Source organism: Giraffa tippelskirchi, chromosome 1, assembly GCF_054371585.1.
Source record: "Giraffa tippelskirchi isolate mGirTip1 chromosome 1, T2T-mGirTip1v1.2.pri, whole genome shotgun sequence".
NCBI classification, from domain to species: Eukaryota; Metazoa; Chordata; class Mammalia; order Artiodactyla; family Giraffidae; genus Giraffa; species Giraffa tippelskirchi.
Genome location: NC_137275.1, coordinates 20332164 through 20346313, shown reverse-complemented (window position 1 = coordinate 20346313; position 14150 = coordinate 20332164). Strand labels below are relative to the sequence as shown.

General features: G+C 44.1%; 1 protein-coding gene across 2 annotated transcripts in view; it reads right to left on the bottom strand.

Moving 5' to 3' along the window:
- PRKG2 (protein kinase cGMP-dependent 2) overlaps nucleotides 1-13114 on the bottom strand; it is a 123225-nt gene extending 110111 nt beyond the window's left edge. Inside the window, exons 1-2 of one of the 2 annotated variants that reach the window (XM_081505457.1) lie at nucleotides 12832-13114; nucleotides 394-867 (exon numbers count right to left, since the gene is read on the bottom strand). In XM_081505457.1, coding sequence (XP_081361583.1) covers nucleotides 394-854 — 461 coding nt within the window. In that variant the 5' untranslated portion in view covers nucleotides 855-867; nucleotides 12832-13114. Of the gene's footprint in view, nucleotides 1-393; nucleotides 868-1689; nucleotides 1794-12831 lie in introns of those variants that run through there. The other variant, XM_081505451.1, reaches the window with a different exon arrangement.
- Nucleotides 13115-14150: the final 1036 nt, after the last annotated feature.

The window sequence follows — 14150 nt, the reverse complement described above, 5'->3', positions numbered from 1 at the left end:
CTAAGAAGTGACTTTTGCTATACATATTCTTAATCCTGTGTGATTTGTGTATACCGTTGAGTCCACTTCTATAGGAAGAGAGAAGGGTAGACTTCCTAAAACTACCTTTTCACTTCTCTAGGGTTTTCAAGATTAGGGAAATGACTTTTGTAAGCTCAGCCCCTCGGTTATACAAATCACAATCAAAGTCGGGGTACCGCACAAGTTCTGCTTTCAAAAGAAGTCCTGATTCAAGGGAGACTCTGTTGCAAAGCAAACCACTTCCTCAGCCCCTCTATCCAAAATCTGAAAAGGTTCATACACTCTTGCCCACTGACGAGACTCAGTAAATAGCACTCTAACATTTCATCATATGAACGCCATCGGAGACAAAAAGCTGAGGGAACGTCTTACCTGGAGTCCTTTCTGACTCTTGCTTTCTCAAAGGAAAATTCGGGGGGTTTGTTGAGGTCATAGGTTCGGGTGGTCGGCTCGGCGGACACTCCAGCCTTCGCTCCCCTCCTGCTGTGGAGGGAGACCAATCCCGAGGTCTTCCGCTGAACCTCAAGAGGCACTTTGTCCGGGGACGCCCGGGGCAGGCTTCCTCCCTGCAGATGCACCACATCCTGAAGCTTGTTCAGCTGGATGCACTTGTTCTGGAGCTCCTCTGTGAGCTCCGCGATGGCCACAGTCTGTTTGGACAGCTGCTCCCGCAGCTCCTTCAGGTGGTACTCCCGCTCCTGGATCTCAGCATCCTTCCTCCTCAGCTCTCTTTCCAGCTCTGTCACCCTGCTCCGGAGGGCGCTGGCAGTGAGGTTCCCGGGGTGCCCATCTGGATTCTTGGAGTGTTTGGGTTTCACCGAACCATTTCCCATTTTGCTCAAGGACCTGAGAGAGGGCACAGAATCGGAGGTTACCTAGTGGAGTTTCCGGCTTCCCAGGTGGCGCGAGTGGTACAGAACCCGCCTGCCAATGTAGGAAATGTAAGAGATGAAGGTTCGATCCCTGGGTCGGGAGGATCTCCTGGAGGACAGCATGGCAACCCACTTCAGAATTCTTGCCTGGAGACAGAGGAGCCTGGCAGGCTATGGTCCACAGGGTCACAAAGAGTCAGATACGACTGAAGCAGCTTAGTACACATGCATGCCGTGGAGTTTCACTTTCCAGCGGCCCCCACTGCTCCTCTAGTTCTGCTGCTGCTGCTGCTAAGTCGCTTCAGTCGTGTTCTGCTGCTGCTGCTGCTAAGTCGCTTCAGTCGTGTCCGACTCTGTGCGACCCCATAGACGGCAGCCCACCAGGCTCCCCCGTCCCTGGGATTCTCCAGGCAAGAACACTGGAGTGGGTTGCCATTTCCTTCTCCAGTGCGTGAAAGGGAAAAGTGAAAGTGAGGTCGCTCAGTCGTGTCAGACTCTTAGCGACCCCGTGGACCGTAGCCCACCAGGCTCCTCCGTCCATGGGATTTTCCAGGCAAGAGTACTGGAGTGGGGTGCCATTGCCTTCTCCGCCTCTAGTTCTACTCTGTTTCATAAATGGAAACACAGCACTCATGGCTGTTCGGTAAGCAATAAATTCCCCACCCTTCCAGAAGGAAAGCCATGGATTGATTTCATTGGTTCCTCCATGAGGGCTGGCGCTTGGGTTCCTTCTCTCCCATCCCATTGCTGGCAAAAGTATCACACCTAAGCATTTTGCACAAACTGCCTGCGTTACCTGCTGTTCTCTTTGGTCGTTCTCTCTGGACAGCTGTCAAAAGCATCACAATAGAACTGCCATTCGGATGTCAGCATGGCCAAGACAGAATGCCAAGGAGCAACTACCGCAGCAGCAGCCTTGTTAATGTCACAATGCTCACAGCTCCCTGAGCAGCTCCACTGAGAAAGCTTCCCCTGATTTAGAAAACAACACATCTGCATTGCTCCGGGTGGAAGGAGGCAGAGCTGGGGTTGCCTCATTAGCACTTTTCTCCAGCCATAGGTGCCTATTAAGTTTGGCTTTTCTTTTCTTTTTTTTTAAATTTATTTTAATTGGAGGCTAATTACTTTACAATATTGTGGTGGGTTTTGCCATACATTCACATGAGTCAGCCATGGGTGTACATGTGTTCCCCATCTTGACCCTCCCTCCCACCTCCCTCCACATCCCATCCCATCCCTCAAGGACATCCCAGTGCACCAGCTCTGAGCACCCTGTCTCATGCATCAAACCTAAGTTTGGCTTTTCTGACAATGCTCGCTGTTACAAACATGTGGATGGCAGTTTGTACATGAGTGCCTGCGTGCTAAGTCGCTTCAGTAGGGTCCGACTCTTTACAACCCCATGGACTATATTCTGCCAGCTTCCTCTGTCCATAGGATTCTCCAGGCAAGAATATTGGAGTGGGTTGCCATGCCCTCCTCCAGGGGATCTTCCTTACCCAGGGATCGAACCTGTGTCTCTTACATCTCCTGGATTAGCAGGTAGGCTCTTTACCACTAAGGCCACCCAGGAAGCTGCTGGACGGCAGTTACCAGAAGGTAAAAACAAGGATGAGGATTCTTCGATATTCTATACTTTATATCCCAAAACCAAGATTGTCCCAAAAAATGACAACCTATGGTCCAATGCTCTATTATTTTCCTGAAAAGAATATCCTCAGTGTAGGCCCCAAAGCAGTTAGTTACTCCTCCAGTAAGTGTCAGGAGGTAAAATGCAGATTAGGGAATGGGAGGCAAGATTTTAGTTGATTCAGAAATGTTTCTTTTCGGTTCAATAGCTATGTATTTGTTTTAACATTCATTACAAATTATAAATAATTGGCACCAGAAAAATTTGAGGTTTAGTTAGGTATTTAGCTTTTCTGAGTCAATTCAATGAAAGCAGAAAAGAAGTCATCTGTGGTTAGTAAACACATATGAGCAAAGTCAAAAAAGAGAACTCAAAAGGCTGAAGACTGGAAAATACTGCTTTGATTAAGTATCATAAGGTTTAAGTCTTTTTACGCTAGCTATTGAAATTCCATACTTTTGTGTGTGTGATTTTTGACAGCCATCACCCAAGAAACTTGTAAACTAAGTCTGAATGACTGCTCATTATCTAATATATGAAGAGAATGATGGAACTTTGAAGTTATAAATCCCACATATTCTTTCCTCACTCTCTCTCTCTCCAAGTTTCAGCTCAGAGAGAAATGAAATGCTTAGACTGATTTCACTGGCTCTACCAGAATCATTGTGACCTCTAAAACAAAGACAACAATGACAAAGACACAAACAGCCTCTAAGTTTCAAACAGATGCATCCCAGTAGCTAATGCAGGTCTCCTAAGATAGAAGGTAGAAACAGAAAATAAATATACTTATAAAAGCCATCTTGCAATACCCAGACATTCTTCATAGAACTCAGGTTCAAAGTAGGCATTAATAAACATCAGCCTCCAGAGAACTGCCTTAATATGTTGCAGAGATGTGGCAGGTTTAACCTTTAAGCTTCTGTTGACTTGGCAGCATTTACTGTTCTTATATATTAGGAATATATAAAAAGGTTAAGGAGACTTGAATTCAAAGATGTGGACCTGGACACCAAGGTAACCTGAATAAGCAATTCAGAAGATGTGAGATTGGGACTTGAGAATAAACTTGAATGAGAATGACAAGCATAAGAAGGGTGCCCCCAAAGGGATCTTAAATTAATGTGTCCACAAGTTTCTAACACGCAGCAGTGAAATATTTTCTAGATGTGCTTTTCTGGTTCATGGACAAACATTTCTAATCCAAGGCAGGATAAAGGGAGAGGAATGGGTGGGGGGGAAGAAATTGTCTTATAAAGAACAAAAGTAAGCACAAAAACGTTTAAATCTTATATTAAACTAAACTAACAACTCATTAAAAAGCAGAGACATTACTTTGCCAACAAAGGTCTGTCTAGTCAAGGCTATGGTTTTTCCAGTGGTCATCTATGGATGTGAGAGTTGGACGGTGAAGAAAGCTGAGCACCAAAGAATTGATGCTTTTGAACTGTGGTGTTGAGAGAAGACTCTTGAGAGTCCCTTGGACTGCAAGGAGATCCAACCAGTCCATCCTAAAGGAGATCAGTCCTGGGTGTTCACTGGAAGGAATGATGTTGAAGCTGAAGCTCCAATACTTTGGCCACCTCATGCAAAGAGTTGACTCATTGGAAAAGACCCTAATGCTGGGAAGGATTGGGGGCAGGAGGAGAAAGGGACGACAGAGGATGAGATGGATGGCATCACCGACTCAATGGACACGGGTTTGGGTCGACTCTGGGAGTTGGTGATGGACAGGGAGGCCTGGCGTGCTGCGGTTCATGGGCTCGCAAAGAGTCAGACACGACTGAGCAACTGAACTGAACTGAACTGAACAACTCATTCTTTATTTATAGAAACAATTGCTTCCTAAAACCTAACTAAGTGTCATGTACTATACCAGGGGCACAGTTCCATGAATCTGAAGTCAAATTTGACGCAGAGAAGAGTTCTAGCATTCTAAATATGAAAAAGCTTAGGATCATTTTGCTCTAGGGATGGTAGTCAAAACATTCTGTACCAATTCAATAATTTCGCAAACTCGAACCACAATTAGGTATAGGTGGTTAAATCCTCCCAAAACACCAACTATTCTCTGGTTTTTGCTTGTTTTTAAACTTTTTATTTTGTATTCGGGTGTAGTGGATTAACAAACAATGTTGTAATAGTTTCAGGTGAACAGCAAAGGGACTCAGCCATACATATATTAATGCATGTATCCATCCTCCCCAAACTCCCCTCTCATCCAGACTGCCACATAACATTGAGCAGAATTCCATATGCTATACAGTAGGTCCTTGTTGGTTATCCATTTTAAATATCCAGCTATTCTGTGGTTTTAAAGACATCAGTTTGCAAACTGAATAAATCTTTGGAACTGTTTAGAATTGCAAAGAGGGATGAAATGAAATGAAATAACTAACCCATCTTCCAGGTCACTAATTTAAGATATGTAAGGAAACTACCAAAGGACTCAATAAATACTAAGTCTGATTTCTTAGTTCACCTATTTCAATTGTGGTGTCTCTCAAGGCAAAGCTTCAAGTGTCTGGCTTCATAAAACCTAATTAGACTCACTTTGTTTCCTGTCTGTATCAGTCATTAAGAGAGAAAAGCCATTTCTCAAATATGTATTACTAGTCACAATTGAACCACAGGATGTTGTTCTATCTATCTAGCAACTATCGGTTCTTAGATCATTCTTATAATCAGAGAACAGCGTGTAAAGTAAGAAGAAATGACCTTGGAGATAAAGATCAGGAATTTTTTCCTTCCAGCTTTATTGAAATACAATTGACATACAGCACTGTATAAATGTAAGGTTTACAGCATAATGATTTGACTTATACATATCACAAAATGATTACCACAATAATTTTAATGAACATCCACCATCTCACACAGATACAAACTTAAAGAAATAGAAAAAAATTTCCTTGTGATGAGAACTCTTGGGATTTCTTCTCTTAACGGCTTTTCATATATAACATATATAACACAGCAGTGTTAATTATATTTATCATATTGTGTATGACACCCCTAATACTTAATTATCTTACAACTGGATGTCTGTACCTTTTGAGTGCCTACATCCTACCCACTCCCCACCTCTGGTAACCACAAATCTAATCTCTTTTTCTATGAGTTTGTTTGTTTGTTTTCAAAGTACAAGAAATAAGCATGGAGACAAAGATCAGGATTTAACATAAGCAATGGAATCAAGCCAGCCAGGGTAAGAAAACAACCTGCCTTTTCCCAGCTGTGTAAACTTCTATAAATTACTTCAATTTCTCGATTTTCCAGCCTAGAAAATTTACATATTCATCTTATAGATTTATTATGAAGATTATGCTTGTAAGGTATCCTGTGCATTATCTGGCGTGTGGTGGTTTAGTCGCTAAGTCATGTCAGATTCTTGCAACCCCATGAACTGGAGCCCGCCAGGCTCCTCTGTTCATGGGATTCTCAAGGCAAGAATACTGGAATGGGTTGCCATTTCCTTCTCCAGGGGACCTTCCTCACCCAGGAATCGAACCCAGATCTCCAGTATTGCAGGCTAATTCTTTACTGACTGAGCTAGGACGGAACCCCTATCTGGGTGTAGTAGGTACCAAGTAGCTTTTACAGGATGTGACTAGCAAGGCATTTGGTGACTTGGTGTGAGGAAATGTCCAAAGGGCATTGTTACTGAATGGGGAAGAGCTCTAGTAGACTGGATGTCTTCCAGACAAGAGGGTTTTAAAGATGAAAATTATAGGGGTGAGAGAGAGGGGTGTGCTTACTCTATCTGGATTAAGGAAAAAAGTCATTCTGGAACAAACATCCTGGGATACCCTCCTAGTGAAGAGAAGCCCCACAAAAAGATGGAGAATAGAAAGCTTCATGAATGTCCCAGCCCAGGTTCTAGGACTGCAAGGACTCCTCCTCTGCAATTCCTTCATGTAGCCTCTATCTATTTACACAGGTTGCCCTGAAAACCTTAAACCAAAAGGGCCCACTTAAATATCTTTGAAGACAACAACAACAACAAAAAAAAAAAACGTAGTTCACTTTGAAGGAGATATTCTTCTGCAGCCAGGGACAGGAATGAGGAATATAATGAGCAGTGGCATTTAGGAAAAGAGAGGAAAACTATATAAAGTTATAAATTATTATTACATTAATTTAATCGTGATGTAGGAAATGTCATGCAGCAGAGGTAATTAGAAGAGACACAGGAAAAGGAAAACAAACTGTGGAGGCTCCTGCAGGCAGATTAACACCTGACAGCCAGTGTGGTAGGAATTAGCCTTTGTTGTCTGTTTTCCCTCCAGCTCTAAAGTAGTTTGAAACCAAAATCTCAGCTCTGATAGAGACAGTATCTCTGTTTCTCTTTACCCATCTGGATTCTGATATATATATATCTGTAAATGGGATTCCCTGGTGGCTCAGATGGTAAAGCGTTTGCCCGCAGTGCGGGAGACCCAGGTTCGATCCCTGGATTGGCAAGATCCCCTGAAGAAGGAAATGGCAACCCACTCCAGTATTCTTGCCTAGAAAATTCCATGGATGGAGGAACCTGGTGGGCTACAGTCCATGGGGTCGCAAAGAGTCGGACACGACTGAGCAACTTCACTTTCACTTTCACTTTCATATCTGTAAATACAGGAGATGGTACAGTGCTCGCTAATGTTATTGAGTCAGAGTCCCAGTGCAAGCACTTTCAATTAGTATTCATATGCCCTTGGCCATGATATCGGGCATGAGTGTGAATGACGGAAGAGATAAACAGACACATAGACAGATGGACAGATAAAATAATCCTGCATATAATTTGCAGTCATCAGAGGGTTAAATGAGATAAATCATGATAAGAATTTAGCACAGTGCTTGATATATAGTGAGTGTTTGATAAGCATTAAATATTACTATTGTTATTACTGTTAACATTATTCACCCAATAAAATAACTCATTTTAGTGGAAAAACTTACCAACAAATATATACTAAAGCAACAAGACATTATAGGAGAACAAAGTCAGAGAGCTGGTACTACCAGACTTCAAGACTTACATTAGGCTGCAATAACCAAGCAAATGTATTGGTGAAAGCATAAACAATAGATCAATGGTACAGAATAGAGAGCCCAGAAACAGACCGACAAAAATTTAGTCAACTGATCTTTTATAAAGGAGCAAAGATAATTCAATGGGGAAAGAATAGTCTCTTTAAATAAATTGTATTGGAACAACTGGAAATCCATACGCCAAAACAATGAATCTAGAAAAAGATTTATCTTCCACAAAAATTAGTTCAAAATGGATCAAAAGCCTCAAAATTTGTGAAACACAAACTATAAAACTGCTAGTAGACAACAGGAAAAAATAGAAGTGATCTTGAGTTTAGTGATGACTTTTGAGATAAAACACCGAAAGCACAATTTATGATGGGGAAAATTGATAAGTTGGACTTGATTAAAATTAATAACTTCTGCTCTGAAAAAAGAAAAAAAAAAAACAAAGAAACAAAAAGCCACAAACTAGGAGAAAGAATCTAGAACCACATAACTAATAAAGAACTACTATCCAAAATACACGAGGAATTCTTAATATTTAACAACAGGAAAGCAAACAATCCAGCTGGAAAATGGGCAAAAGATTTAAACAAACACACATCACCAAAGAAGATGCACATGTAACATATAAGGATATGAAATGATGCTCAATACCAAATATCATTAGTGAATCTCAAATAAAAACAATGAAAATATAAGCCCTCACCAAAACCAGTACATAGATGTTTACAGCAGTTTTACTCATAGTTGCCAAAGCTTGCAAGCAATTAAATGTCCTTCAGTGGATGGATGAACAAACTGTGATGTATCCAGACCATGGACGATTATTCTGTGGTGAAAAGTAATAACTATCAAGCCCTGAAAAGTCATGGAAGAATTTTAAAGGCACATTGCAAAGTGAAAGAAGTCAGTCTGTAAAACCTGTATGATGTTAACTCTTGTACGACATTCTAGGAAAAGGTGAAATCTGGAAACAGTAAAAAGAAAAGTTGTTTCCAGGAGACTGGAGAGAGGGAGACAGGAATGAATAGATGGAGTTCAGGGGAATTATTGGGCTCTGAAGCTATTCTGTATGATACTGTTATGGTGGAAACATGTCATTATATATTTGTCCAAGCCTACAGAACTGAACAACAAAAAGAGTGAACTCTAATGTAAACTATGGACTTCAGTTAATAATTTTCCATATTTGTTCATCAGTTGTAAAAAAAAAATTTTTATCACATGATTCAAGATGTTAATAGGGAAGAGGAAGGAAGACTATGGAACCTCTCTGTGTTTTTTACCTTATTTTTCTGTAAACCTAAAACTGCTCTAAAAAAAGAAATTCTATTAATTAAAAAAATGAAACATGTCCTAGGAGTGAATGCAAGGAAGTTGATAGTATATTCAGGGACTAGGCTGAAATGTATGATGGGTGAAGGAGAGTGATGAGAAGTAAAGTTGAAAAAGTAAGAAACCAGAATAAAATACTGAAAATTTTCATATGCCATTTATGGTATCTGGATTTTAGTGTAGGTCTAGCTTTTTTCAAGTAATATGATCGGGTTTGTTCTTTAGAAAACTAAACAGATTTTCTGGCAATTAATATGAAACAGAGTGAAAAGAGCTTAGAGGAAAAAAGACAAAATCATAGGCTACTGCATCAATCCAAGTAAAGGGGGATGACAAAACATCAGAAAGAATGTCAACCGGATCCTAATATCTTGAACTCAAGAAAAAATGGACCATTTCCATGGTAGCCAAAAGAGAAAAACACTATCATAGAGTATTTGGCCAAAGATATGGCTAAAGGCAAAAACTCTGCAATTGCCTTCCTTTCAATAAATCATGAAAAGTAGAAAAGGTTCTTTTTCATGAAATGGGCAGGTTAGCCTGAAGTCACATGAATTATGCAGGCTTCTCCAGATAGTTTTTCAAGTAGATATGAAACTGATGCATCTGGTGTTACTCTTAACTTGTCTCACCAAATGTCTTTCAGAAAATAATTAAACATCACTGAGTATATAAACCCGGCTGCTCCTGCCTGAAGCAAACAGAAAGAGTTGCCCTTGTGAGAAACAGCTCAATTTCATATCAATTACACAACTAAAAGCATCTGACCTTGTGACTGTTAACTCTGGGCTCAGTTTTGAATCTACTGCTTGTTTTCTTTGGCCATGGCATCTTAAACTGGGGAGTTATTTTCTCTTGTCAGGCAGTCATATGAGCTTCTTATTGTGCCAAAGTTTCAGCTACTCCTGAGGCTATATCTTGCAGTGCCCCACACCACCCCACCCACCATGTAAACACCTCTCAGAATGTTTACAGTGAATTGTATAAGTACTACATATCCCATATGTTGTGGCATTTCATTCAGCTATTTTGGGGGTGCCACAGTCTCAGGTAAGTAGGTAAATGCACAGAAATGCAATTTTATAGGTGTAGATCCAGAGATGGTAGCTGATGGAATTTGAGCAATGATAAGAAGAATGGGCTTCCTAGGTGGCACTAGTGGTAAAGAACCTGCCTGCCAATGCAGGAGACATAAGAGACACAGGTTCGATCCCTGGGTCAGAAAGATCCCCTGGAGGAGGGCATGGCAAACCCACTCCAGTATTTCTTGCCTGGAGAATCCCACGGTCAGAGGACCATGGCGGGCTACAATCCATAGGGTCGCAAAAAGTCAGACACAACTGAAGCGACTTACTACACATGCACAAGAAGAAGAATAAAGATTTAGAAGTTTCCATTACAGCAACTGGGTAAGAGAGGATGTTATTAACCAAAATGAGGGGCAGATTTGAGGGATATGACAGCGAATGTGATTTTGGACAGTTTGTGGAAACTGTGAAAACTTTAAGGTCAAGAAGTTCAGTAGTAGGTGGTAAGAAATGAAGAACTAGCAACTCAAAAAGGGGAGCTGAAAATACTTAGCAATCATAAGTAGAGGCTGAAGCTGAAGAAGTAGATAAAGGTGCCGAAGAGATGGGCAATGAAGAGAGGAAGAATGTTTAGGTCTATATGGAGTATGAGAGGAAAACTAGACATGGTAAGAAGAAGCTATTGGGTTAGGGAGAGGAATGCAGAGGGATTAACTGTAAAAGATGGTTGGAGTAATACTGCAGGGACGAATCTCTAAAATAAAAGTAGTATAAAGTATTGATTGCTCAGTCATGTCCAACTCTTTGGGATACATGGACTGCAGCCCACCAGGCTTCTCTGTCCATGGGATTCTCCAGGCAAGAATACTGGAATGGGTAGCCATTCCTTTCTCCTGGGGGTCTTCCCAACCCAGAGATTGAATCCAGGTCCTCTGTATTGCAAACAGATTCTTTACTGTCTGAGCCACCAGGGAAGCATGTAGTAATTAAGTGGGTGCACACAAGACAGGAGTCAAAAAAAGATTCCAATGTTTTGATCTTGGCAGGCTGGAAGGAAGGCGGTACTATGAACTCATTCATTCATTAAAAACAAGTAGAGCACCATCTATGGGCTAGGCTCTGTGACACTGACCACAGTCAAGAGAACAAGCATGCTGTATGGGGAAGGAGATGAGTCCATATACACATTTGTTGAGTTTGTTGAAGTGCCTGTGGGTCATCAAGGTGGAAATGTCTAGCAGAGGGCAGAAAAGAAAGGTCAAGGCAAAAGAATACTTGGTAGAAGTAAGAACTGAAGTCCCATGAGTATTAATAAATGAGATCACTAAGGGAAAAAGGGGAAAATGCCTCTGTTGTCATGTACCTACATTTAGAGAGTACTTGTGAATAATATTTATAGGAGAAGAGGAGAAGGAGATGCAAATAAAGACAGAGAAGGAACAGTTGTACAATAACAGATCCAGAAAGATAAGATAAAGCCATAAAGATAAGATTTCCAAGAGGTGAGCAGGCTGCAGTTGACAACCCACAAACCTACCACAGCAAATGAGATCAGAAGGAAATATACTGAATTTAGTCTTTCACAGAAGACCTGGGATAGAAACCAGATCACCAAGAACCCTGGAAAGAGGTGACACTGAGAGTAGGGACTTCAAGATGGTACCATGGTTCATGCAGTGGATTTTTAGAAAAGTGAAAACTTGAGAGTTCCTGTAAGCCTGAAATAATGAACCAGTGAATACAGAGAAAATGAAAACAGAGGAGATGAGGAGATAATTGATAGAGAAATAGCCTAGAGGAAGCAAGACAATATGGGATCAGAAGACTTGGGCAGCATCCAGACAACATATGCCTGCACTAGGAGGTGGATTAGCCCGCACTTGTAAAGATTTCAAAGGACTGAAATGCAGCATTTTAGGTAAAAGAGAAAGATCTCTCTGTACCATCTTTTTATGTCCTTTATTTTAGTTGCACAATGTTCCACTGGGGAAGGGGGCCTCTAATTCTACAAAGAGAATTCTCTACCAAATGATCTCCTACCCTCCTGTGTAAAAACTAAGGAGTAGTACTGACAACAGTCGCTGTATGTTATGTGGGATGATCGCCTTCTCCAAGAGTTAAATAGAAACTTGCAAAGAAAAGAAACAATTTCTGAGGAACTGTTGGGGGAGGGGGAGCGCAGGCAGGTAGGTGTCTGCAGCTCGCTTCCTTCATAAAGAGGCCCCTGGGGACTTAGGCGACGAGATGAACAGAACGTCATCCTTTCTACGTGTTCATTTTGCCTGCATGGTTTCTTTGTATTTTCAGCCAGGGTCAACTGCTATGCATCTGTACCCTAGTTCGTCTCAAACTCGAACCCCTTGCTTTTTTTCTCATCTCCAAAGTGATAGATTCGTTTTTGTTCGCTCTTGTTTCTTCACCAGGAAAAACAGAGCAAAAAAAAAAAAAAAAATGTGAAAGCGCCTCAAGGTGCCGAGAGTGACACAGGCCACCTACACAAGTTTACAAGTCCTCGCCTCCCAGCCGCTCCCCGGAGCTTGGAGAAGCGGAGCCGGGAGCGCACGTCCTGACCGCCTGGCCAAGCCCCCCAGCCCCGAGCAGCAGTCTCGCCGGCCGCCCCGGGCTGAAGGCGTGAGAACCCGATGACTCTCCACCCTGGCTGAGCGCGCCCCTCCCTTCCCCAGTCGAGCTTCTGGAAATCCAGTAGCCTCCGTCTGCCTCCGGGAGCTCCCGGCCGGCTGCCACCCCGGAGCCAACGCACCGCGTGCACACGTCCACACGCCAGCAGCCCAGGCGCGGGAGCCGCTGGGTGTGGAACCGAGGCGCACCGCGCGCCCAGCCGGCACCCGCGCGCACCCGGACCCTTGCCCACCCGGCGTCCCCCCGGCGGCCCGAGCCCCCCTCCCGCCAGCCTCACCAGACAGCCGGGTAACTTTCCAGGTGCGCAGCTGGTCCCCTCGGCGCCGCCGCCGCCCCTGCTTCTCGGCGTCCGCTCCCTCGCCGCCCTGCCTCCCCAGCAGCCCGCGGCGCCCCAGCCAGGCGCGGATCAGTGTAGCCAACCCCGGCCGGGCGCGGGGCACGGGCCCGGGGCTGCCGGCGCCGCCACTCGGGCTACGTCGGAGCCGGGTGGCCGGCGAGCGCTCTGCGGGCAGGAGCTGCGGCGGCTCGGGTGCTGCCGCCTGGCTCCACCGCGGGGGCCGGTGCAGAGGAGAAGCGCGGGGAGGGAGAGAGAGGGAGGGAAGGAGGGAGGAGAGGCGAGGAGGAGAAGGAGGGGGTGGGGGTCAGTCGGGGCGGTGGCGGGCAAGATCAGGGAGCCGGCTTCCCTGGAGGTGGGGTCACCCGCGCGCGCACCCGCACCGGCCCCAACCTTTACTCTCGAGATACGCTAGCGGCGGCAGCCGCAGTCTGCACTTTATACCCATCCCCTCCAGAGTGGGGCAGCTTAAGGAGGGAGATAACATCGCGGTTGTAAGCAAAAAAAAAAAAATCATGTTGTTATTATTATTTCTATTTCAAGTGTGTGGGACGAGAGGAGAGGAAAGTTCAGGGAGGTGTTCATCTTTTCCTTCTACCTCTCTCCTCCCCACCCCCAGCCCCATACCAGCCCCCCCACCCCCACCCCCAGGTCTGTTTTCTCTGCAAGCTGTCTCCCACCTCGCCTTTGATCCCAGAGCGCAAACAGGCGCACGTACCTGGACGTGCTCTTCTCCGCTGTCACACGAGTGCCCTTCTAGAAGACATGTGACCCCGGAGAGACTGGCCACGCGCTCTTTCCCGGACTCTGGAGCCATATAACTTGCCTGTAGTTTGCCCGTTCACATGATGCGGGGAGAGGGCAGCGGTTTGCACCGAGTTTCCAGGGACCTTCGGAATCTGTAGGTCTCCTGGCAGGGAGCTCTCTTGATCACCCAAGCTGGTAATGCTCTCCCCGTCGCCTTTTCACTACATGTTTTGTTTTGTTTTTTCCCCCTGAGGCTCACATTATGGTTTTCTAAATATATATATAACCCCCACCGCATTATTTGCTGTGCCCTGGAGTTGTGAGATCTCCGTGAAGTTTGTGCCCTTTGCTCCTGCCTCCAGAGGAATTTCACTGGTAAAATCCGCGGAAGACAAGGGCAGTTTCTGTGCGCAGGAAAGAGAAGTACATACAGTGAGGGTCTATTCACTGCGCCTCTAGAGAATGTTGGAACCCAGCTCCCTTGGGTATTAAACCACAGGGTGGGCAGTGGGACT